Source organism: Sphaerodactylus townsendi, linkage group LG05, assembly GCF_021028975.2.
Source record: "Sphaerodactylus townsendi isolate TG3544 linkage group LG05, MPM_Stown_v2.3, whole genome shotgun sequence".
Lineage (NCBI taxonomy): Eukaryota > Metazoa > Chordata > Lepidosauria > Squamata > Sphaerodactylidae > Sphaerodactylus > Sphaerodactylus townsendi.
The window spans coordinates 34,428,102-34,454,043 of record NC_059429.1 but is presented as its reverse complement, the minus strand read 5'-3'; the positions used below and the strand labels follow the sequence as shown (position 1 = coordinate 34,454,043).

Genomic DNA, 25,942 nt, shown 5'->3' with positions numbered 1-25,942 from the left:
AGACAACAGTGGGAAATATCAATGAAGCTGCAAAAATAGGACAGATTGTTATTGTTCTCTGGGGCCTCTTACTAAGAATGAATTACATTGTTCTAGAGCTGTGGTATAAAACATGTTGCCAGTAAGGGGTATGCCTGAAGCCCATAGCTCAGAACGCTACCTCCCAGTGAGAAAGAGAAGTTCTTCAGCCTGCCTTCCCACCCAAAACAATGTTTGTTTTTAGTTGAGATGTTTATATGCTTCAGGATCAGTAAAATATTTCATGGGGTAGCTTACAATAAAAACATTGATAGAAATGAAGTATTCTGAAGAGTCATATCATTTGCTGAGTTTTCTGGAGACAGTGTCTGTGAAAAATTCTCCACTATTATGGAGATGAATTTAAGCATTGTACACACACTCTCCCTCCCTCCCTCCTCCTCTCTCTCTTACTCATTCCCTCTCCATATATTTGTGTGTGTGTTAGATTTTGGGCATTTTTTGAAGATATTTCTTCCTATTTTTAAATGCCATCTAAAATCTGATACCTATTTATAATTCCCATGTTTACTTCTATTTGCATAGAGACCAATAACTCAGATTTGGATCTAATGGAGAAATGCTGAGATAGGGTTGCCAAAGCAATTCCACAATCTCTCCTGCATTCCTATCCCACCAAAACTGTTGCTGGGCTTGTCATAGGTCAGGTGTAATGTAGCTTAAGAGGTAGTAGAATAAGATAGAGGCATTTACTATTAGTGGTATTTGCATTCTTCTCTTCCTCCAAAGACTGTAAGGGATATGAAGATCTTTCACCATTACTGTTCAGTGGCACAGGTTCCTTTTCCTTTTGAGTATTCTATCTCACAGTTCAGATTTTTAACAGTGTAAGAGATTGATGTTTGGTGTGGCTTTTTGTATTTTTATTACTAGCTTTTTGTATTTAAATGTAAAACAGCAGTCAAAAGAAAATTAATTTTACAAGATTTGATAAGATGGAGAAGCTGACAAAATTAAGGAAGATATGTAGTGACAGTGACTGGGAAACTACATTATAGTCCTGTTAGCAGAAAAACGAGTCCATTGACTACAGGCAGAACTCAAGAAATTAGGTTTTGCTCTTGTGAAAATGTTTTCACACAATCTAAAGTAGTTGTATGGTAAACGATTACATTACTTGCCTTGGAGTACACACATGAATAGAATTTGTTCTCTCGTTCTTGAGTATATTCTTTGTTGAGTACTTGGTTAGTGACTAATTGGTTAATTAAAAGTGCTTTTCCTGTGGCTATTTGATGAATTCCTAAAGAAATGTTATACATTGACCTGGTCTACCAATTACAATTTAACTTTTTCTGAATATGTTGAAAGAACTTTTAAAATCATTTTAAAATGGGTATGACACATGTAGTAGCACTCTGCACTGTTTCTAATGCTGTTCCTGTAATTAAGGTTATGTATAATTTGCTTTTAAGCCTCAGCTTTTAGATCCAGTGTGATCTTTAAACAGCTTGTCTTCCCCAAGTTGTCTGGATCATGCCACCAATAAGGCATACCAAAATGTTGCCTCCAAACATTTGGGCTGGAAATACAGTACTCATTTATCACTGTTGTAAACTCTGGCTCATCTGCATGCCAGTGAGATTTGCACTAGTTTAAAAAATTAGGATTGTTACCTCCCTGTCGTTTAGCAATACTCGTTTTCTAAAATTATGTGTCTGTTTAGTTTTGCCTTGGTTGGTTCAGTGCCCTTAAAATCTTGTAAAAATTTCTAGTTTGATTCTAAACGCCTATATGATCATGTCTTTAACACATCCAAGTTCAGATAATTATAACTATAAACTTATCAAGTTGAAATATGTGTCAAAACCCAATGCAGTGATTGCCATAATTTCTAAACGTCAGGTTAATTAAATGTGACACTTAACATGAGGTGCCCGGAGAGAACCTCATAGGAGGGGATAAGATTAGTTAAGATTACCCAATAGTGTGTGTTAAATCTTCTGTTGTTAATGGTATAAAATACAGTAGCAGTCCGTTTTGTTTGTCTCTAAGTCAGAGTGCACATGTATATTGTAATAAAATGAAAGAGGTGGCTGTTTTAAACCAATAGCCACTTTTAAGAAATCCAGGACAGTTTACCCTGTATGTGGTATGGCTAGCCAACCTGGGCCACAAGACTTTGGTAGGACTCCATGCCTGAAATACTGTTTTTATTCTGCATCATTCCTGGCTACTGGGTGCACACAGGCTTTTATTAGAAAAGCTGAGAATGTCTGTCATATCCTTGTGCTTAGGTTGTGGAATGTCGAAGGCTAACAGGTAAAGTACTTTTAGTTTTGACTTGCATTCTCTTATAGTGGTTTTGACCAGGAAATTTAAAATATCCTCCTATAAAATACTTGGAAGAGGTAAATGTTTATTAGTGTAAAACCTACTTTTATTGGGTTTAAAAAATAATAATTTGAATGCTGCTTCAATTAATAGTGTAATTGATTTCTTCAACAAAAGGCAAATTGGACTAAATGTTATACGTCCCTTTTCAGTTTTCTGAGATAGAAAATCATCTGATGGCTTTTTAGATTCTTCCAGTAATCTCTTTAGCTCTAAATTTAAATTCTTGAGCTATTGTGTTACACAACAGATGAAATAGTTTCAAAAAGGTAGTAGGTTTTTGTCACTGTGGTAGTTACAGTGGAGAAAGTCATATAGGGAAATGGCCACACTATAAATAGATATTAATTAGAAAACTCTCTTTATGTTGCGAATCGACAGTTGTTGGTCTGAAAGATCTTTCTGGGGGACCTTAAACATAGTGTTGGGAATATGGATGGGATTGGGCAGTATTAATTATTCTTCTTACTGAAAATATTTTTCAAGATCGTTTTGTGTCATAATGTGACATCTTACTGAATATACATATCCCTTAGAGAAGGGATGACCTTTCAAATTTGTTTTAGAAATAATTATTAAGTCGTGTTATGCACTAGAGGATTTCCATGGTTCATCTCTCTGAGATGAACAGATGGTATCTTTTTGGTCATCCATTTGAAGGTTTTTCCTCATAAACAGTTCGGCCAGGAACACAGGGAAACCATTTTTGCTGGTGGCACTGTGCCCAAGAGAATGCCAGATTAGCTGCTAGGGACCTCATTTTTGTATCTCTCTGCCATCTCCCGTGTAAGAGTTGAAAGCTCAGATTAAGACTAGGTATTTGAGTATGGGAGGGTAGCTGAAGCCCTTGGGATCTCTGGCCTACAAGGCCTATAAGAAATCTAAGTACAAGGCTGCTAAAATCCTAGGGCCCTTCTGTTGTTGTTTTTTAATTAAATTACATACATTTTGTGGAAAAAAAATAGTTCGGTATTACTAGATTCTTGGTTTGCAGTTACAGTTTTTCTGACAAGTATTTGCTGAACTCCCAGGCTAGGATCTTGGCTCTGAAGTCATTGTTTCTGAATTAGCTCTTCCAGTTGTACAGATCTTCTGGTCATTCTTTCCGACCTCCTTGGCATATCAGTACTTCTTCAGAGAAGTGGGGAATGAGTGTGCCCTATTTTAATGGCTTAATCTGATAAAATGAAATTAGTGTAAATGTGTGAACGCACAGTAGTACAATCAGGAACAGAAATTAACAGATGGTATCTTTTTGGTGCAATACATTTCTTCTTATTCACGAGTCTGACAATATGGGCACTTGTCCACAGAAGCTTATGCTATTATAATACATCTGTTAGCTTCTAAGATTTCACAAGGCTCTTTTATCTTAATCCAATATGTACATGGTGGTTGGCAGCTGAGACATTGAGGGTCCCTTCTCATCTCATGTTTCTACCAAGAATTCCCAGCATGATAGTAAGTGGAAGTGTAGAAAAAGCATGTAGTGCAGCATGCTAGTTGTTGGAAATTTTAGTAAAGGGAGAGACATTGTTCTAAGTACTCTGTATAACTGTTTCACTCACAACTGGGTATACACGGTGTTTAATCAAAAGTATATCAATACCAGTGACCTTCAAAATAGCTATAAGGAATGGATGCTGGTGAAGAAAGGCCTAATTACATCTTTTCATCTAACAATACTTTTCACAGTTCTCCCTAAAGTCTATTATGTCTGGATAAAGTCTGTGGGTTCCTGACATAAGGACAGCTGCCTCCTACTGATGTAGTATGGGCACATAGATCTGCAGCTAACTGTCCTGTTCAGTTTTATTTAGGGTGATCCCATCTCTGCTCCCCTTGTATGAAACAGGCTGTATTAATGTGCTTAACTGGCAACTGTCTAAGCAGACATATGCCTGGCTGCATGTGCTGAGAATTCCTAGGAGAGGAATGTCTTGTAAATGGAAAAAGAAATTATCTTTTCCCCCCAGCATTTGTATCACAGAATGACTAATATAGGTAGGCTGACTGCAAAACTCCATTGTAGGTATTGTAGTGCTTAGGTTTGCTACCATAACTGCACGCTTCTGGTGAATGTCTGTTAACCAAAACTGTCACGGCAGTTTGTTTTAAATGAAGGCTGTGGAGAATAGCGGGATAATGAAACTTGCAAATTCTTTTGTATTCTATGTCTGCAGAATGGAAGCGTCTTGTCTGGAGCTTGCCTTGGAAGGGGAACGGCTGTGTAAAGCAGGAGACTGTCAAGCTGGTGTGTCTTTCTTTGAAGCTGCTGTACAGGTTGGAACAGAAGACTTGAAAACACTCAGTGCAATTTACAGCCAACTAGGCAATGCTTATTTCTATTTGCATGAATATGCAAAGGCTTTGGAATACCACCACCATGATTTAACCCTTGCAAGGTAACTTTAGTTTATGTGATTTTTCTCTCAAAGTCAAGAAAGTGTAGTCTGTATTTATTGATCCCATGTGTTTGACCACAGCTTTAAAAATGTAATGAAGAGAGTAATGGGGGTTGCTCTAAGAAAATAAAAACTGTGTGTGTATGCTGCTACTACCGTGTTTCCCTCAAAATAAGACAGGGTCTTATATTAATTTTTGCTCCAAAAGATGCGTTAGGGCTTATTTTCAAGAGATGACTTATTTTTTTTCCATGACTTTGCGCCCCCCACATGACCAGACCAGCTGCACCGGGGAATCTAACTAGGGCTTATTTTTGGAGTAGGGCTTATATTTCAAGCACCCTCCAAAAATCCCGAAAAATCATGCTAGGGCTTATTTTCGGGGAAACAGGGTATTCATGAAATTCACATTGTCTATGTAAGAGAAAGATGTATCTGTTGTTGAGAGCAGCCATGAAGGTAGGCTGTTCTGGGTAATGTATACCATATATACTCAAGTATAAGCCGACTTGAATATAAGCCGAGGCACCTAATTTTACCACAAAAAACTGGGAAACTCATTGACTCAAGTATAAGCCTTTGAGCTTGACTCAGTAGCAGCTAAAAACAGAAGATTTGGGAGCAAGATGAGAGAGTTGCTTAACAGAGTTTGCATTAGGGATGAGCAGCTTTCCAGTGCGCTAGGAATATAAATGAACCACTATTTTCCTCCAGATGTAGAATAATTCTGGGATTCATAACCATGCCAGCCTAAACTTTGCTCCAAAGAAAGTCTTTGTCTTCAGCAACATCAGTATTTGGCAGTAAACTACTGTATGAAGAATTATATTCATCTAGAATGCAACGCACCAATAATCCTTAGGAGAGAAATGCCTCGGTTTCTTTTAACACACATACACACACAACCTAGTTGTAATGCTATGCAGGCTGTCCTTACAGCTTGTTTTTACGGCTCTCTGGTGAGTTAGAAAAAAAGCAACAACGTGCTTACCGGATCCCCACAGCAGCCCCAGCTCCAGCCGCCATCTTGGAATTACTGTATATACTTGAGTATAAGCCGAGGGGTTTTTTTCAGCATTAAAAATGTGCTGAAAAAGTTGGCTTATACTCGAGTATATACGGTAAGTATAAGCTGCTTGCTTCTCCTGGTGGAATGCTCTGTCAAATGAGACTAGGACCCTGCAGGATCCTGCCCAATTTTACAGGACCTATAAGATGGAGCTGTTTGGTCACACCTATGGTTGAAGACAGTGACACATTTATCCATTGCTAAGTGTCCTGACTACCTTTCTTTTTTTCCTTCTGTCTTTGCTCTCATCCTTACTGGATTTTATATTTTACACTATTTATGCCACTATGTTTGACTATTATGCTAACATTGTATGTTATGTTATTTTAATTAATGATAAAACTGAGTCCATGCAAATGGGGTGGGGGGAAGGTGCTCTAATATTCTAATGCATAAATAAATAAATTTGCTTTAGTGATGTTCAACTTGCATCTCTTTACTCTCCTAACCCTGAAATCTGAAAACATACACTTGCAAATCTTCCTTTATAGACTCTGTTGCAAATGTTATTCCCACACTAAATGTGCATGACAATTTTATTTACATGTTAATAGTAAAAACAGTTATCTCACCAACTGATTTCTAGAATATATTGCACAAATATATAGCAGTTCATGCAGTGTTAAAGAACTCTGAACAATTTTTAAGCCTTTTACTATAATAGCTGTATTTACACAGATTAGCTAGACAATAGAAATAAGACTTGCTTCAGAATAACGTTGCTGACAAGTGGGATATATTTAGGGTGTTGTGGGTTTTCCGGATTGTATGACTGTGTTCCAGTAGCATTTTCTCCTGATGTTTCGCCTGCATCTGTGGCTGGCATCTTCAGAGGATTGTTTGCCAGCCACAGATGCTGGTGAAACATCAGGAGAAAATGTTATTGGAACATGGCCATACAACGTGGAAAAATCACAACACCCTAGTGATTCTGGATGTGAAAGCCTTTGACAATACACTGGGATATGTTTGTTTGAAACTATGATATATTGCTGAACTGTATGATCTTTAACAAAACGATTTCTTTATCAAAACTGCAGGAAATAGTGGTTTATCTTTCTTCTCCTTGGTTCACCCACCCCCCCATTTTTAGAACCATTGGAGATCGACTAGGGGAAGCTAAAGCAAGTGGCAACTTGGGGAACACCTTAAAGGTTCTTGGGAATTATGAAGAGGCTGTTGTTTGCTGTCAGCGGCATCTTGACATTTCCAGGGAGCTTGAAGACAAGGTAAGACCAGTTACTTTAGTCAACACTGTCAGAAATAAGTGATAGGGGTTGTAAGATTAAGCAGTACTACAGCTTTAAAACAACACCTGTAAACCTAGTGCAAAAAAAAAAGAGTTTTGGAGTACTCTTCGAGGATAGTTTACCCTAAACAATTCATCCATGAAGCTGCACCTCTTAGGATGATTTCTATTGATGGTCGCTCCCTAAATAAAGTAGACTAGTGAGGAGATTGATTTTCTTTTTGAACCATCTTATAAATTGCAATAGCATCATTGAGACCAACTACTGTCCTGATGGTTAATAAACACTGCTAGACTGCAAAGTCCAAAATATCCTGATGGGCTAATCCATTGCCATTGGCCTTTAACAATTTTTCCAGACAAACTTGTATAAGTTCCTGGTCAAGTGGGGAAAAATTACTCTGAGATAGGGAGACTTCAGGACCCTCAGAAAGGTTCAGAGGGTCATTCACATCCTGTTTGTCAATTTCCTCTGTAATCTCCATTTCCAAAACAGTGAATCTGCCGCTTAAAGGGACCATGTTAGGTATTATCTCCCTTGGGAAGAATAAATTGTCAGTCTTCTATTGTTAATCCAGCTTGGTAGTCGTTGGAGACCCTGAGAAAGAGCAGGAATGATTGTTGTGGACCATATTTAGTTACTTACAAAAACAACAGCCAGCAGGATAATTAAAACACACAATCAACCATAGCGAAATAAATCACCAGCTGACCACTGCTTCAGAGGGCTTTCCAGGCTATCCAGGCAAGCATCCAGCCGAAAATAGAAGTCCTACCAAATATAAATAGTTCCAAGTAGCATTAAGATAAGGGCAACCAAGAAGCATCCTTCTGGGCATTTGGTCTTTGGCAAATAAAGTACGTCCCCAGAACCCTTAAATTTCAATCTACAAACTCACTGTGATCTGAAAAGCTGCTCTGGGCATCTGCCAGACTCATGACATTTGCAGGCATGGGTGTGATAGGGACTAGGATTTGATAAGAAGGCCTGCATCCAGAAACAAAAACAATGCAGCTGCTTTGTTTGCTAGTTAAACTGAACCAGAGTTTTTTGTTGAAAACTGCTGAAAGCCCCAACAGACCATCTGATTCCCTAGTGTATGTGGATGTGAATAGTTTGTTTAGGTTCCAGATTGTTGTATCTAATTCAACTGAGAATGCAAGATATAAATGTTTTGAACAAGGATTTGAAAAAACAAATAAATGCTAATGTTTTGGCCAAGGATAGGTGTTGAAGAGGAAAGTTAGAGCTGAGGGTCATGAAGGGAACTCGGCTTGGAAAACAGAGAGAGGAACATTAGGCTGCTTAGGTTGCAGTCCCAGTCTCTGAAGCTTCCACTTCTACTTTTGGAATTCTCAGTTGCAAACTGTTTTCTGCCAGCGTGTTCTTTTCTTCAGCAGTACTGTAGACTATCTATTTGCAGGTTTTTAAAATTAAACTTGAGGTTTTGTAAGGGGACGGACCTGTTACATTTTATGCTTTGAAGAGTTTCTTAGTTTCATGGTGTCCTTCAGTGGAAAACTTGATTAACTACAGTGAACATCCTCATATTCAGGCTTTCTGTTTTAAAAAGTGATATGTTTTCTTCTAGACTGTTTTTGCTGATCTGTAAAGATAGAGGGTTGACATGTGGTTGTAGTGGTTCTCCCAAAGCCTGATAGAAGCTACACTATACTCATTTATTTATTTGTTATGTTTTTATCCTGCCCTTCCTTAAAGAAGCCTAAGGAAGCAAATGTGATTCTCCTTTCAGTGACCCTGTAAAGTAGGGTAAAATGACTCAGTGAGCTTCAAGGCTCAGTGAAGATTTGAACCAGAAAAAGGGGAGTAGATATTTGATTCAATCAGTACATCTCACCCCAGGAAGAACCAAGAGAAAACATGCACACCTATTGCCAGTAATGAATATGATAATATATAACACTTGAATAAATAACATGTACACAAAATGTTAAAATATGACATGATTCCATATGTATTTCATATGTATTTCAAAACTGCATTGGATTTGTATAAATAGTTCTTCATATAATTCAGTTTTCAAATAGTATTGTTTGATACATTGATATTTTGTGTACTTATAGTAGTTACAAGGTTACTTGGGATATATTAGTATATTTTCTCTTGGTCCTTTTTGGGGGTGGTTACTAAGTGGAGCCTTGAACCTGTGCATCCACAGACAGCCTAACATTATAGCCACTATGCCACTCTAGCTCTGTTGTGCTGTGAGTAGTAGCTTAATATTCACTGCCAAAGGGAGGAGTTTACATGATAGTGTGTAAAGTGCCGTCAAGTCACATTCGACTTACGACAGCTCCAGCAAGGGATTTTCAAGCAGTAAAGGTGGTTTGCCGTTACCTCCCTCTGATTACTGTTCCTGGGTTGTCTCTTTTCCAAGCACCAACCCTGGTTAGCTTTGGAGATCTGACAAAATCGGATTGTACCATGCTGCCTTCCCTGAGGTGTTCAAATAGCCCCCCTAACTTATACACTCGTGGGACTCGTCAAGCAAAAGTTGAAGTGGGAAATGTGGCAGTACTTTAGCACTGATTTCAGCCCTCCTCCCATAACTTTAATTTCATTTTTACTTTTAGCCATCAAGTATAACTGAATACACGAAGAATTATACTTTTGAAGGTTTAAAAAGTTTGTTTTGTGCACACATAGCTAGTTCTGTTACCACATCTACCTGGCTTAATTGTACTGAACTAAATTCCAACTGAGGTTCCAGAAGTCCATAGGGAATAGTTCCTAATTTAACATAACTCTATTTTGCACTCCTGTAGAGCTCTGACACAAATCTCAATCACGTCAGTCTTGGCCAAAAATACAGTGATCAGTCATTTTAGATAGTCAGAGTTGAAAGACTCCTCCTTAAATCAGTAACAGTATCAGTTGCTGTGCTAATTCAGCCAACATTTAAAACATCCAGTACAAATAATATTACTTTGATAAATATTTTTGCAAATGGAGTGATTCTACTTGTGCAATACTCTGTCTAAAAGATGCATGAGAATTTCAAGATATTCTGATAATGTGTTGACACCTTCTTTTGAATAGATGAGAAACATGCTTTGACTGTATGTCTGTAAATACTTACACAATAGTAGTTTTAGATTCATTTCCAAAGTGTTTCTATTTGTGTTGTAGGTTGGCGAAGCAAGAGCACTTTATAACCTTGGAAACGTTTATCACTCTAAGGGTAAAAGTGTAGCCTGTGCAGGCACCCACGATCCAGGAGAATTCCCAGATGATGTTAAAGCTGCGTTGCGGAAAGCAGCAGATTATTATGAGTAAGTAACAATTTTTTAAATGAAATAATATTTTCAAAGAGAATTGATACTTTGTAATTGCTATACTCTGTTCCACACAAAGTTGATAGTTCAGTCAGTTAAGGAGCAATGGTTGAGAAAACTATGCTTTTGCACTAGAATATAGTCTTGAATAAATATGATAATTATCATTCATTTTTGCGCACTGCCTTTGTCAAAAACATTACTTTTTGCATTATTGAACCTGGTACTTGGATATAAGAGCATTTATGCCAAAATATACTTTTACTTTCAAATGGATGGGGTGGGGGTGGGGGAGCAGAGCTAGGTAAGCACTTAGACCCAGGCGGAGCATTCTACAACAAAGAAGGTCTGGCATAGTTTGTTCTGTGATGGAGAAATATATAACCTTCCTATCATCTTTCTGATGGAACAGCATGGTATAGTGGTTAAGGGGTCAGACGAGGATCTGGAAAACCCAGGTTCAAAACCCCTCTCCTGTAGAAATTTGCTGGGTGACTTTAGGCCAGTCACACACACTCAGTCACTATGCATTAATTCCATTGTTTGTTTATTCCATTCCATTGTTCGTTTGTGAATGGGTGGGAAGAGGAAGAAAATCATATCCTATTTTACAAAGCCAAAATTGAAGTATGGCGGTTTGTTTCTATTCTCCCAAATTCTGAGGAAACATTAGTTCTGCTGTCAGTTGATGAAATCTACACAGGCAGATATAGTAAAAATCTCTGTAAGCATATGTGGTTGATCTTACTAGGAAACTCCATTCTTTTAATAGTTATAAAACTGATTAATTCAACCATTTTTGGCATGGAAAAGTTACTTACTGTCCCTTCCATTTTACATGAGTATTATCATGTGGGAAGGTGGCAAATGGATACTATTTCAGTTCATCTTTTTCTCTGCCAAACTGATGGCACATTGGCCACAACTCAAACATCTCTTTAAGCATGTGCAGCACTTTGAAAAGGAGAGCTACATCAAGCATGGAGGAAAAAATAAGCTTTAATGGATGCAGTATAAGAATTAATTTTAATTCCGCTCTGAGATCTCCACGTTCCTACGCTAACATTATATGCTCAGATGATTTTATTTTGAAACTGTTTTTATTTTCTTTATATCAGTTTTTTCTGGCCTTTAAAAGTGCTTTTAAGGTTTTCATTTATTCTTGTATTTGTTTCAGATAAGCTCTGATGAGGAATATGTGAAATAAGAAGGGGTCTCAGAGTGGCTTTAAATTAATTCTCCCAATGCACCAGCTGCCGTTTTTTCTTGGCACCTTGTGCACATGTTTTTGTCTCTTTTTTTCTATTAGAAATTTTTTATTCTGTTCTGGGGGCATTTCTGTAGCTCCACTTGTAGGGGTGGCTTGTGCTAATACTTCTGAAAACCATAACTGTTCTCCAACATGAATAGACCTCCCTACATTTAGCACTTTGGATCAGGACCTTTCTAAACTTGTGAAAATAATATTTTAATGTTTCTCGTTTTGAGCACTTTTATTACCTCATAGTGTCCCTAAAGTCAGCCCTCTAAATATAAAACCAATTTTATATAGGGGGAATCAGCATGTTGTAGTGGTTAGAGTGTCAGACTTAAATCCCTGTTCTGCCATGGAATGTTGCTGTGGGACCTCAGGCCACTCACATATTCTTAGCACAATCTATCTCAAAGGGTTGTTTTGAGAGGATAAAATGAAGGAAAAGAGAATGATAAAAGTCATTTTGGGTCCCCATCGGCAAGAAAGACAAGGTTTAAATCGAGTAAATAAATGAATAAACTTTCCTTGTAAGAAAAGAAAGGCAAGACATTTTTACTGTTAGCTGGATAATTCTTAACATTAACCCCATCTCTTTGATTCTCATTTGGTTTATTTGTGTTAAATAGGAAGAACTTGACAATAGTGACTGAGCTGAGCGATAGAGCAGCCCAGGGACGTGCCTATGGAAACTTGGGCAATACTCATTACCTTCTGGGCAACTTCAGGAATGCTGTTATGGCCCATGAACAGGTACACATTGTATAGTAGAATGGCAGATTAAGGTTACATGTCTTGGTTTTAAATCCCCATTCAGCTCTGAAGTTTACTGGGTGACCTTGGGGCAGACACTCTCTCAGCTTAATCTACTGTTATACAATTTGTCATAGGGACTGAGGGGGCAGTGTCTGGCTGTAAGCTATCCAAGTTCCTCAGAAAGAAGGATAAAGGGTGAATAGATTGATTTTGGAGAGTTCAATTTGCTGCATTGTATGTCTATCATTTAAAATTCTATGCCCTAATTGGTGCAAATACAGCTGTTTCTTTGGGCTGCATAAATATTACCTTTTCTATCCTGATGTTAAATTCTGTGCCCCATTTTAAAAAATCAGAAAGCTGAAGTGCTTATAGTTTTGTCATAAGCAGAATTACTTCAGTTTAAATCCATAGAAATCTGTGCGTTTAGACTGGAGTAACAAATTCCATGGTTTAAAAAATTGTACTTGAAATAAAAGAACATAGCTATAGTGTGCTCTTTCAGAGCCGAAAATCTGGCCTGTTAGAAGTTAGCATAAATCATGCACAAGCCATCAAAGGAGGTTATTTCGTCTTTCACATAAAGGAAATCAAGATTCCTAAACTCTTTTCCACCAAGATCTAAGTAGAATTGTAACTTCATCCCCCACTTGCTGGGCTGTCTTTGTTCTTGAATACTCCGCTTGGGTCCTAGTGGAACTAGGTAGGCACTAGGACCCCAGCAGAGCATTCTAAAACAAAGACAGTCCAGCATGCAGCGGATGAAGTTACAATTTTACTTAGATCTTTTGGTGGAAAAGTGTATGGTTGCTTTGGTTTAAAGGAAATCAACTTGACTTTTTTTCAGCGTCTCTTAATTGCAAAAGAATTTGGTGATAGAGCTGCAGAAAGAAGAGCATACAGCAATTTAGGAAATGCTTATATTTTCCTTGGAGAATTTGAAACTGCTGCTGAATACTACAAGTAAGTCAATTTATTGCTCAATACAATATGGACAGAAAGTTAACCAAGCTACTCTGACTTAACAAAATTAGATGGCTTGTAAAGGTGCCCAGATTTAGCTGTTGCATCAAATTTGACTTTACAGTTCAGTGTGTGAGTGGAAGATTCAAAGCTTGTTCACATCATAACAAATTGTGTTTGTAAAATCTGGCAGCTGCATTGTATGTTACAGGAAATGCATTAGTGTTCATAACATTTGTAGGACAGGGAGGCTATTTTTATTTATTTATTTATTTATTTATTTATTTATTATTCCGATTTCTATACTGCCCTGTCCCCTTTAGTAAGATATAGTGACTTCTGTCCCACAGCTCAGACATGAAGCAATAGAACAAACATCTAGCATGACTATGGGAAGTATCTCTTCCTGATGTACTGGGGTAGATGGTGTAAGAAAAGAACTACACTAGTTAAACCCCTCTGCACCCAATCATTTGCTATGACCCTTCATTGTATTCTAAGGAAACGAAGTGAAACAGGGTGGAGAGAAGCATATAAACATTGTCTTAAAGCTCAAATATGTTTTGCTGAGGAAGTAGCAGTGAAAACATGAATCTACTTTGGTATACTTTCTTTCTTTGAACCCATTTCATGTAGACAAGGAATTTTGGGCCTACAACCCTAGAATACCTAGTTTAGATTTTGGATGCTGAGTTTTTCCTGGACTTTTTCATCAGAATTCTTTATGGAAACTGTGAGGAAGTTGCATCCTGTAATTCCAACTGGCAAACTCACACTAACATGATAGGTAGCTTTGACCTCCGGGTGGAGAAACCGGAAAGGCTATGGAAGTTTACCCAGCAAGTGTTGGAGGGCCGCATGGCAAGGAGAGAAGTTTTCCTGAGAGGTAAAAGACAAAGGGAAAGGGCATTCCATCATGGGTCTAGCCCGGAGAAGCATCTCTCTTGGCTTGGGAACAGAAACAACAAGATCGTGTTTAGCTGAGAAATATCTGTAACAGAAGTTTATTTTTATTTCTTTGTTTTGAATTTCTGTGGAGAAGTGGCTTCCCTCCTCCCTTTCTTCTCCCCCCCCCCCCTTCTCCAACCAGGCATCCTAGGACTCAGATTGGAGGGCAGAAAATGCAGTGTGCTTGGCAACACCAGTAGAGGGCGCCAACAGGGGTGGGATTATAAAAAAAACAGGCAGAAACCTGGGAGAGGGTTCTTTGGTTCTCTGGCTGTCTGCTGTTCTTGGTTGTTAAGAGAGAAGGACTCTGGAGGTAGCGACCATGTTTCCAGGCCGTGTGCTCAGCCTAGAGATGTGAGCTCTCCGTGAGTGGTAACTGTTCAAGCTGAGGACCTACCCTGCTTTCGAACATCTAGTAGGCAGGGTATGTGTTAGAGAAAGGGAAAGGGGATTTGCGGTTTGTCTCCTTTTATTTGTTTTTCCTTGCATTATCTCGTGCGTTGCCAAAGAGTTCTTATGATTGTTTTCTGTTAATAAATTCTTATTTTTCAAACCTTACAAAAGTTCTCTGTACCACGTATCCCCCCCCCCCCCCCCGGTCTATGTGAATAAGAAACTGAGGCAGAGGCCTTGTAACCAGGAGAGGAAGCTGGGAAATCCTGGTCTTTCCCAGTGGGCAGTCCACAAAGGATCAGGTGGTGGCAGCATACCCTGGGAGAAAGATAACCCTCCCCAAGGGAAAGTTGATAACCCTGGGAGAGTGCAGAGCGCGAAATAGGGCCTGCCAGCCATAAGCAAGCCCGTTTTGCCACAATTTCCACAATAAAATCCTTGAGAACTCAGCTGGTTTGGAGTTTTGGAGAAAGAACCCAGGTTTAACAGAAACAAGCGTGGCTCTCCCAGGCTTGATTTTGTCATAGAAACTTTTCCTAGTGTACCTGTATGAAGATTCTGTATGAAGATGGTGTTGAAGATTGTACACAGGGAACTTAGAAGCTGCTGTGCTGCGCTATTTTGTACTTTATTTAATCACTCAGTTTCACCATTCCTAGCTATGCTTGCTATGAGTAGTTGCCCTAAGTAGCCAGGGTTCATGTGTGTGTCCGTGTGTGTTATTTGTTTACTTGGACTTACATGGAATCTTGTTTGCTTAGTAGGAGCCCATTGCTTTCTTCCCTCCCTCAAACAGTATACTTCCTGTTTGTTTTTAATCTGTAAGACTATTAGCCCGGTATTAAAAAGAACTTGCAGAGCTTTGGGGGAAAAAAGCAAATTATCTTCCTTTAGGATTATGATTATCAGCAAGTATTTTTTAAAAATTTAGTATCATCTGTTGTGTACAGACATTGATGACTGCGTGGCTTAAGTGGGGATTGCATTTTATTTTCCTCCTAGGAAGACATTGCAGCTTGCTCGGCAGCTAGCAGATAGGGCTGTAGAAGCACAAGCTTGTTACAGCCTTGGAAATACGTATACATTACTTCAAGATTATGAAAAGGCTATAGATTATCACCTAAAGCACCTGGCAATTGCTGAAGAACTAAATGACAGGTAATATTTTTAAGTGCATCACTGTGTGTTAAAATAAGATGGCTACTCATTCTATAGATATAATTAAGATCATGTAGTAGAAATTGTCATATTATAGTGTGGGATTGAATGATTTTTTTTTGAACTGTAGGTGACCAAACTGCTTTTGAAAGTCCCTTAAGGTTCAGAAGTGGCTTGTGTGGGGAAAACACATGGATGACTGTGGAGGCTTAAGCTCTTTGAATCCCAGCTAGAATTTCTGCAAGATAGTGTTCCAATGACCAGATTTGTTGGTGCTAGAATTTAATTTTTATTTAGAATTCTACATTAATGAAATTTAGTATATATTTAAGTGGGATACAGTCTAATAATTTTAAAGGACTTGTTTTACACCGCAAACCCATGCAGTTACTTCAGTCTAAGTGAATTTCAGTCAGCTGGAGTAATTTTGTTTAGGATTGTAGTGTTAGGGTGAGCAAGTTCATATGTTACTTTAATGATATAGCTTGTGTCGAGTATCTGCTTTCCCACAATTAACATTTGGAGTGAAATTTCTGACTCTTTCTGGTGTAGTTGGTAAGGTTATATATAAGCTGGCTCTCACTAAACTGTTTTATGTTCTATCTTTATACAATCTAATTCTGGAAATTGGTTTTTTTACCATGAAGAGCTCATTTTTATGTTACTTCAGTGCTGCTGGAGGAATGTACCATAGCAGAAAGGTGAGAATGAGGCATTCCAGATTGGCGCTCATGACTATGAGCAAGTTTTACGAACATATTTGCGAGGTCCTGAAAAATTTGAGCACTCAATTCTGAAATCCCCAGCTGGCCTCCCGGAGTTGAGGGCGGTATCACCAACTTAGTGGCCTACCCTTTTTTGTCCCTCTTAGAAATCCGCCCAGAAGCACCTCTGGTTTGGGGAGCTGCTGTGGTATTGCCCATGGGCCAGACAGTGGGGAGAGAAGGAGTTGGCCTTGACACCTTAGACCAGACCTGGGCATAGCACGGCCCAAGGGTCGTAGACTGCCCGGGCCAGATGACCCCTGGACTGCCCCCCCCCCCTGCCTTGCTGGGGAGCACAGGCGTTTTTGCCTAGGGACAGTACCTCTTGTCCCCGGGCACATCCAAGTGGGGGGCGCCAAAACGTCCCTGCACTCAAGCTGATTCAGTAGGCCTTAGCAAGGGGCAGGGACTGTTGCCAGTGCCTGTTGTAGCCCCGCCCACTCTGTACGGTGGCCTGGAGTGTCCAGGGGGCGGGGGAGAAATCCCACTGTGCTCCCAGGAGCAGGACTGGGGCGCTCCGCCTCCCCTCCCTCTGGCCCAGTGTGCCTTATCCTCCCTTACTCACAAGCCTTCTCGGCAGACTGGCTCCCATAGGCACAGGAGAGGGGAAGCTGAGCTGGATCCCAGCAGCCACAGAACTGATGATGATGCTGGCATTTGTTTGGTAAACCTTCAGATGGGGGTGATTTGTGAGAGATTTATATGCTTAAAAGTTAATTTCCCCTTGCACTGGCTTGGAGCTGTTTCTCAGGCCAGCCTACCTCACAGGGTTGGTGTAAGGACAAAAATAGGAAAGAGAGTTGATGGGGAGAGAGCCATGTATGTTTTGCTGGGAGTGGGGGGTGATCTGCGAGAGATGATGCTGATATTTGTTTGGTAAATCTTCTGATGGGGGGTAATTTGTGAGAGATTTACATGCTTAAAAGTTAATTTCCACTCTAACTGGCTTGGAGCTGTTTCTGAGGCCTACCTCAGCTGTTTCTGAGGCCAGCCTACCTCACAGGGTTGGTGTAAGGACAAAATTAGGAAAGGGAGTTGGGGGGGAGAGAGCCATGTATGTTTTGGTGGGGGTGGGGGGTGTTTTGTGCAGTGGTGCAAAAAATCATTGTTTGGTCGTGGTGGGGAAGGGTGGCCGCCCATACCGGGGGAGGGGGTGCCAAATTCAGGTTTTGTCCCCGGGCTCCAGTTTGCATAGATACACCTCTGGCGTTGGGGAGTGAGGCGCCTTTGAAAGCCCCGCAGAAGCTGGTTGCCTTCACAGCCGGGCTTCAAGCGGGGCTTTCAAAAGTGCCTCGGGCTTCAGCCTTAGCGCTGGTGTTTGAAGCCCCCAGAGTCGCTGCCTTGGCTGTCGGGTTTGGCGGGCTTTCAAAACCACCTCGCCTCTGAGCCAGTTGGGGAGTTTAGGCTTTGAGTTCCGCAGAAGCCGGGTTGCCTTGGCTGCCGGCTTCTCAAGGGCTTTCAAACCACCTCACTTCTGGAGCTTTAAAGTTGGGGAGCTTAGGTGTCTTTGAAAGCCCCGGGCAGCCGGTTGCCTTGGCTGCCGGGCTTCGGCGGGGCTTTCAAAACCACCTCGCCCCCCTGGCTTGCTGGGGAGTGAGGCGCCTTTGAAAGCCCCGCAGAAGCTGGTTGCCTTGGCTGCCGGCTTCTGCGGGCTTTCAAAACCACCTCGCTTCTGGAGCTAGTAGTTAGCGCTGAGGTGTCTTTGAAATCAAGCATGAAGCCGGTTGCCTTGGCTGCCGGCTTCTGTGGGCTTTCAAAACCACCTCGCCCCCCCTGCGTTTTGGCCCGGCCCTCCACAATATTTTCTGTTTCTTATGCGGTCCCATGGAAAAAATAATTGCCCACCCCTGCCTTAGACCCTCCCCTCACTGAAGCCCTCGGGGTGTTTGCATGGCTGCACCTGGCTTGCACTGCTCTAGTGGTGGCCTGGCAGGACTTAGTTAGTGAAGGGGCCATTTTCTTAGTGCTCGCGCCCGCCCTACTAGAGGCCGCAGTGCTCCTTTTTGCTCCCTGGCCCATTCACACCTGGCCCCCGCTGGGGGGTCTTGCGCTTATTGCCCTTTGCAGGTGCCATGATCAGGAGGTATGATGACAGACCAATTAAAATTACTGATCTGCAGTTCAAGAGAGCGTTCTAACTCACTACCCACTCTAAACCAACAATTGCCAGCCCTAGCACTACCTCAGCCAGCTGCTCAAGGAACAGAAACGTAGACCCCATGAGAAAAAATATCAGGATATCAGTACGTAGGCCTTAACTTGTGGCCCACAACTGCCAGCCCAAGCGCTCTCCCTGTTCCATCCCCCTTTGGCTGAACAGTGCCAACTTCTCGCGCAGGGAAAATGCCTGCCCTTTTCCGGGCCCCGCCCATCTTGTGAAATCACTTTAAAGACTGGGAGTTTCACATCTGCTGCCTGGTCCTTCTAACTGGAGATGCTGTGAATTGAGCCTGGGACCTTCTGCATGCCTTGCAGAGGCTCTCCCTTTGAGCCACAGCTCCTCCCCACTGAGCCAGGGTGTATGGTGGAAGCTGGCATAGAACAGGGCAAGCCTCCCTACCCTGCAGCTGAGCCCCCTGCCACTGTTCAAAAACACCCCCAGGACAGAGGGGTGGGGTGAGGTAGGAACTGGCCTGAAGAAGGCCAAAGCCTGGGGCAGGGGCGAGTGTCCCCCTATGTCCCCAGTGGGGCAGCTATGCATGGTGAGAAGAGGGGTGCACGCTAGCCAATGTTGGCGCTGCTTGAGCTGCCAGAGTAATCCCTCTGCAGGGAGGAGGGTGGTGACCCCCCCCAGCTGTCGCTGTCTTGCTCCAGCAGCCCCTTCCCCCCCCACAACCTTAGCTGCAAATCCGGTGGGGGCTTGCAGAGGCCACGGTAGCCGCCCGCCTTGGTCTCTCTCCCCACCTTACCGTAATCTCTGATGTCTGTCTTCAGCTGCCATGGTTTAACGTTCCAGCAACGCACACCTGTTCAAACTCTTGCCAACCAGCCACAGAGTGGGCCCCAGACCACGAGGCAGGGCCTTATATAGAACCTGCTGGGCCCACTCTGGTGACGTGCTCTCTCGCAAATCATGAGAGTATGTCAGCCAATTAGGACCCGGCCCTCTCGCATGAGCGAACCGGGCCCAAAAACCGTTCTGTCTGCCCATAGCCAGGCAGATGACCTTTGCTGGGGACCCCTTCCTCCCGCAATGGCGGCTGTGTCAGGTGCAGCTGCGTCAGGTGCAGCTGCGTCAGGTGCAGCTGCACTTTTCTACCATGAAGAGCTCATTTTTATGTTACTTCAGCGGTAAAGGAATCACTGCAGCAAGTCTGCTTCCCATGAGGCTCTTGTAACTTAGGAGCTCTGCTGTTGCTTGAGAGGGCTAACTATTCATGTCAGCATTGTCTTTCCTGAAATTGGGGTACAGCAGTCATGGAAAGTAGCCTGGGGTTGCTGCCTTACTAGTGCTGCATGAAAAGCAGACATATAGCAGCAGCTAATATGCTGCATTGGGGGAAATAGGTATTTCCTGGTTAGTGCAAAATTAGAAAGTGGACCTTTAACAGTATATTAATACATGTCACACTCTTGAACTGTGTTTCAGAATTGGTGAAGGAAGAGCATGCTGGAGTTTAGGTAATGCATACACAGCACTGGGAAACCACGACCAAGCAATGCATTATGCAGAAAAACATCTGGACATTTCAAGAGAGGTATGTGCACACACTCTGAATTACTGGCTTTTCCTCTTCTGGCTTTTCATGCAAGACCATTCACTGGAAGAAGCATGCATGCATGCATGTCTTTGGAATGCTGACAACAAATAACATTTAAAGGGTTTTAATTCGCTTGTAGCTGAATGAGAAATAGACAAAAACACAGGGTTGCCAGATATATTCTCTCTTGTCTCAGCAAGAAGGTTCCAGTAAATTGTTCAATATATGCACACAATGCATTTCAATTCAGAGGCAAATCTGAATTGAAAGCATATTGCATTGCATCGCAAACTTTGCAAATCTCTGTTGAAAAAAGTGAAAGCAAGCAATTATAGGAAATGTTAAATTTCCAATTTTCTTCAGGATCTTTTGCCACCACTGGACTAGGGTCATGTTATAGTTTCATACATTAAAACTTTAAAACGCTGAACACATTATTTCAGCTTATGTAAGAAGCTGTCTTAGTGTACTGAGACTTGGATGTTTATGGACAATAAATGTGCTAATAACCCAGATATCAAATAATTGCCTACAGATATTAAATGACCAAATGTTTTTGGTTGCAGGTGGGAGACAAAACTGGAGAACTAACAGCTCAACTTAATCTCTCAGATCTACAGATGGTGCTTGGTCTAAGTTACAGCACAAACAGCTCAATGATGGCAGAAAACCATGTTCTAGATAATAGTTTAAATGGTGAGCAATGTTTTGGTGATGATTTTGACTAGTGGATTTGTTTCCTCAGCAGGGTTTAAAGTTTATGTTCATTAATTTTTTATATTGGTTGATCAGTCATCTTTTTGTAAGCAGGGAATACTTGTCTTTATAGTTTAAAACTTTATTTTCTCAATTCATACAGTGAATAGGCTCAAAACCATAAATGAGGACCCAAATCCCCATGGAATTGGATTACAGATTAGATTACATGTTGATGTTCTGTGCCATGTGTGGGTTTTGGAAATGCAGTGTCAACATCAGTAAGCAGCAGAACTCATGCACTGTTCATTTTTAAGAGACATTTGTATCCCATATCATAAAAACTGTAATTCCCCAGACACTGCCATCAAACATAAAAAAATGCAAAAATAACAGTATTAAGACAAAGCATAAAACCAGGATAATTAAAACACTCAAGAAATTTTGAATAAGAATAAACAGGTTAAATTTTTAAAATGGGACATGATAAAGGCCACGAAAGGGTAAAGAAAATGATTGAACCGCTTGATAAATAGGAATGTTTTTCCTAATGCTTGACTTTAATGAGCTTTGTCCTAAGCAAGTCAGTGCGGGAAGAGAGTTTCACAATTGCAGAGCCTCAAATAAAAAAGTGTTGCCTTTTGTTCACCCACTTTGCTATGGTAGCCCACTCTGACTGACTGGCAAGCTTATATAGGAATAGGTAATCCTTTAGATACCCTTGTCTCAAGCTGTTTTGAGCCTTACAGGTAAATAACAGCACTTTGAATTGTGTCCAGAAGCATATGTATTGTGTAGGTCTTTTAATACTGGCAGGACATGTTCCCAGTACCCGTTTCTGGTGACTAGGGTTGCCAACTCTTGGAGTTTGGGGAGAAGTCTCAAGAGCGTGGAGTTTGAAGAGACCAGAGAGCTCATGTGATGCAATATAGTCCATCCTCCAAAATAGGCATTTTCTTTAGGAGAAGTGGTCTCTGTTTTCTGGATATCAGTTATGATTCCAGGAGATTGCCAGTCGCCTTCTGGAGATTGACAACCTTACTGGTGAGCAACCTTGCTGCTGCATTTTGCACAAGTTGGAACTTCTGAACAATTTTCAGAGGCAACACTTTTCTAATGTGCGTTACTATAATCTAACTTGGATGTGAGCATGGATAAGAGCATGGATAAGACATTCAGCAGGTCATACTCCCTCTGGCTCTGTTGCAATAAAAGTTGCCCATAAGAGAAGGCAAGGGGACTTCAGTCTCCAACCCAGTTCAGAGGATGGACTGAAATTGGTTCAGACAATGGCATACATCCACCACTTGTTTGAATACATTGTCCAAGAAAGTGATATAATATCAATAGTTGGGTAACTACAACCAGGGTCGGACACGACTGAAGGGGAAACTTTACCTTTTGGGTAACAGTGCATCCCTAATTAGAGGGAGTTTAGAGTGCAGTAACTCTTCTTAGGATTGCATTGTCAGTCATGCAGGTTCAGGATGATGATTATCCAGGTGATAATTAATATGTATGTACTACTTCTACATTGTGTATCACCTCTGGGATAGCTTTCTCTGTTATCATTTCCCTCAGAAAACTGGCTCTCAGAGCCACTTCCACCAAGCCATTCTTATGCTTAAATATAGCACAGGAAAATAAATACCTTGCAATTCCATGGAATAGTATTGTGAATAAAATATTAAAGATTCTGTTTTTGCTGAGAAGCATCTTCTGATAGTGTGCCTATTTTACGATATGGGGACAGGCGACATCCATTAATTAAAATCAAAACAAGAAACTGCTTGTTCGGCATTTTAAGGACATTTGCTCTGGGTGCATAATGCCATAACAGGTGCTCATAGCTGAAAACATTAAGATGGTATTTTGATAAATGCATCTGGATATCATGGATTTTTAATGTCCTAATGCAGTCTCTGCTTTAGGCTATTGTACAATGCTAAAGTAAATGGGTTGACAGGAAAACAAACTTTTGGCCACTTTAAAGAACTCTCATTTAATTATTAGTCTCAGTTTGATGATGACAGTTTTTAATAAGCTGGGTGATTGCCTCCAGTATGTTCGTATATTTTGAATATAAAACACTTCAAATATTGTCACCCTCCACCAGATTAACCAGTGGTTTGATTTCTTTTCAAAGGCCCTAGATCCCGTGTTGGACGTCGCCATAGTATGGAAAACATGGAACTTATGAAACTAACTCCAGAAAAGGTTAGTGAATTATGAATTTGTTTGTACTTACTAATATTCCACTCTAGATTATAACACAGTAGCTGCTTCCTAAGAGTAATCTGAACTGCAGAACTGAACTGCCTTACCAATAAATATGTTTGGATAGCTGTTAGGGAAGACAAATGGGCAGAAATATTCAACAGGTTGTAGTAGATGATCTCTTTCGGTCTCGGGGGGGGGGGAATCACTTAATGCCATTGGTTTTTAAGTACTAGTGTTTGACATTTAGCATTATTGTTAACTGTCTTTAACTGTGTTATACTGGGGTATTATATTTTAAAGTTTAATTGATTGTTTTAATTTTTATGTTGTAATCCACCCTGAGCCCTGCAGGGATAAGGCGGGATATAAATAAAATCAAATACACAAAGAAATAAACAGGAACATGAGACAGTAGTGTCTCTTCAAATAATCTTGATCTGAAAAAGAAATTGTTCCAAGACAGCATTATGGCAGAAAAAGATTGAGCAGCATAACAGCTTTAAGCAAATTAACTGCAAAAGAGAAACACATTCACCCGTTTATACTACCTTCAAACTTGTGTTTTCATCTCTGGAACCAAATATGACACAGCCACCCTGAAGTAGCAATCTTGACCCAGTTCTTATTAGTACACATAAATCTATGTATTCACCATCACAGCATCTATATTTCCCCAGTGGAAACTACTGTTGTGATTTTAAAATATCTGGTACTAGTTACCCAGGCCGTGATTTTATTTTCTACTTGGGCAGGGCAGCAGTAGTGTTTCTTCCTTTGTTGTTTCTGGGTAGGATGCAATGATTCCATTCATGGAGCAAGCTTGGGGAAGTGACTTCTACCACTTTCCTTCCCCTTCTGCATCTGCTTATGCTGATGAGAATTGTGAGATCCTCTGGAATAGCATGGCCCAGGGCTGCACCCCACACCCCCATACTTCTGCATGAGTAGCGCTCCTTCAACCAACAGAGCAAAAGTTCAGGAGGGGGCAACATTTCTATTAATTTCCCTGTTCCTGCTGAATTCCTTGCATGCTGCATGGTATACTGCAGTATCAAAATTCATGTTGCAGAGGAAGAAAAAGTGTATTATGGGCAGTATGTGGTTCTAATGTTGATATCTATTAATGTAACTATTCCTAGAAATGAACACTGTTTAAACAAGATAGAGTGATGAAAGGCTAGTTTGTAGTATAACATTCTGAGCTGCCTGTGTTATGTCATATGCAGAATCTCTGGAGAAGTAGCTTTACTAGAAATTAATGTCAAATTAATGTGTTAGTATAACTTAGAAATATTCTGTGGCAGTATAGATAATGGAAGGCATGCTACTGTGTGGAATATGGTTGCATTGTATGTGATGACCTAAACTAGAAGTCAGTTTAGGATTTATAAAGGGGTACATTGGTCTAAGTTAGGATTTCTTTCCCAGGCAAGCTTTATGCTATATGCTGATAGAAGGGACTTGAAAGCCAGCAGTGTGAAAAATTGATCAGGATATAAGTAGCCACTTTGTGGTCAAAACTTAAACAAGATAATTTCTGTTAAAGGTCTTTCGATAGTTTAATGTGTATTGTTCCTTGCATTCTAGGTTCAGGACTGGAACAGTGAAATTTTGGCCAAACAGAAACCACTGCTTCCCAAACCTTCAGCAAAACTGCACTTCGTAAATCGATTAAAGGGCAAAAAATACAAAAACATCACTTCTTCTAAAGTTCTCCAGGATGCAAGTAATTCTATTGACCATCGGCTTCTGAGTTCTCATAAGGTAATTGTAGAGCAGCATTCATTGTTCAAGGTTTGAATTTTTAGTGTGTTTTTAATATCTTTAATCATATTGATTTTACTGATTTTACTGAATTGTGCAAGTCAAGTTTATTTTAAAACAGTCAATAACATAGTGATCAGTGATCTGACTAGCTAGAGTTAGCCATTAAGCATATTTATCAGAAGGAAATTCCCATAATACTCAGTATGTGATTATAAGACCTGTGTCCATTCTGTGTTAGGAGAGATTTGGATGATTATGGTTCATTTCCTTAACTGGTTCATCACTCTTCTCTACTTCTTCCTGCAATGCAATTTATCTTGTCCAAACAGTTTTGTACTTTATAAATTGCCACTATTTCCTACACTTGTCTTGATTTTTTTGTTTTAACTGTTTAGAAGAATATTGATGTGCCTGGAGATGAAGGATTCTTCGATTTGCTAAGCAGATTTCAAAGCAACAGAATGGATGATCAGCGGTACTGTTTTCAGGACAGAAACAGACTGACAGTTACACCTTCCATGCCATCACGAACAATGAAAAAATGTAATTAATTTTAAGTTCTGTGTTCTGAATGATTGGAATGAAATCTGGAACTATTGAAAGTAGTACAAATAGCACACAATCTGTTTCTTTGTCTAAGTGCATTTAAGCTAGCTATTTTCTCCTTGCCACTCTGCAGCCTTTTCTGCTTCCATGGTTTCACCTCACACGGATGAATTTCTAGACCTACTAGCTAGCTCTCAGAGTCGACGCCTAGATGATCAGCGAGCCAGTGCCAGCAATTTACCAGGGCTTCGGCTTAATCAGCAGAATAGTCAGTCAGTCCTTGGCCACTTGATGGCCAGTGGCAACAGTGAACCAGATGATGACTTCTTTGACATCTTAATAAAATGTCAGGTAGGTTTTTGCTCTCTGGTACTGCTTGTTGAAA

General features: G+C 40.5%; 1 protein-coding gene across 4 annotated transcripts in view; it reads left to right on the top strand.

Moving 5' to 3' along the window:
• GPSM2 (G protein signaling modulator 2) overlaps window positions 1-25,942 on the top strand; it is a 39,575-nt gene that overhangs the window by 11,464 nt on the left and 2,169 nt on the right. For 3 of the 4 annotated variants that reach the window (XM_048497038.1, XM_048497034.1, XM_048497036.1), the window contains 12 exons: window positions 4,557-4,778; window positions 6,941-7,076; window positions 10,248-10,390; window positions 12,275-12,398; window positions 13,249-13,364; window positions 15,708-15,863; window positions 20,217-20,325; window positions 20,895-21,024; window positions 23,171-23,241; window positions 24,832-25,008; window positions 25,407-25,554; window positions 25,691-25,908. In XM_048497038.1, coding sequence (XP_048352995.1) covers window positions 4,558-4,778; window positions 6,941-7,076; window positions 10,248-10,390; window positions 12,275-12,398; window positions 13,249-13,364; window positions 15,708-15,863; window positions 20,217-20,325; window positions 20,895-21,024; window positions 23,171-23,241; window positions 24,832-25,008; window positions 25,407-25,554; window positions 25,691-25,908 — 1,749 coding nt within the window. In that variant the 5' untranslated portion in view covers window position 4,557. Of the gene's footprint in view, window positions 1-2,269; window positions 2,302-4,556; window positions 4,779-6,940; window positions 7,077-10,247; window positions 10,391-12,274; window positions 12,399-13,248; window positions 13,365-15,707; window positions 15,864-20,216; window positions 20,326-20,894; window positions 21,025-23,170; window positions 23,242-24,831; window positions 25,009-25,406; window positions 25,555-25,690; window positions 25,909-25,942 lie in introns of those variants that run through there. The other variant, XM_048497037.1, reaches the window with a different exon arrangement.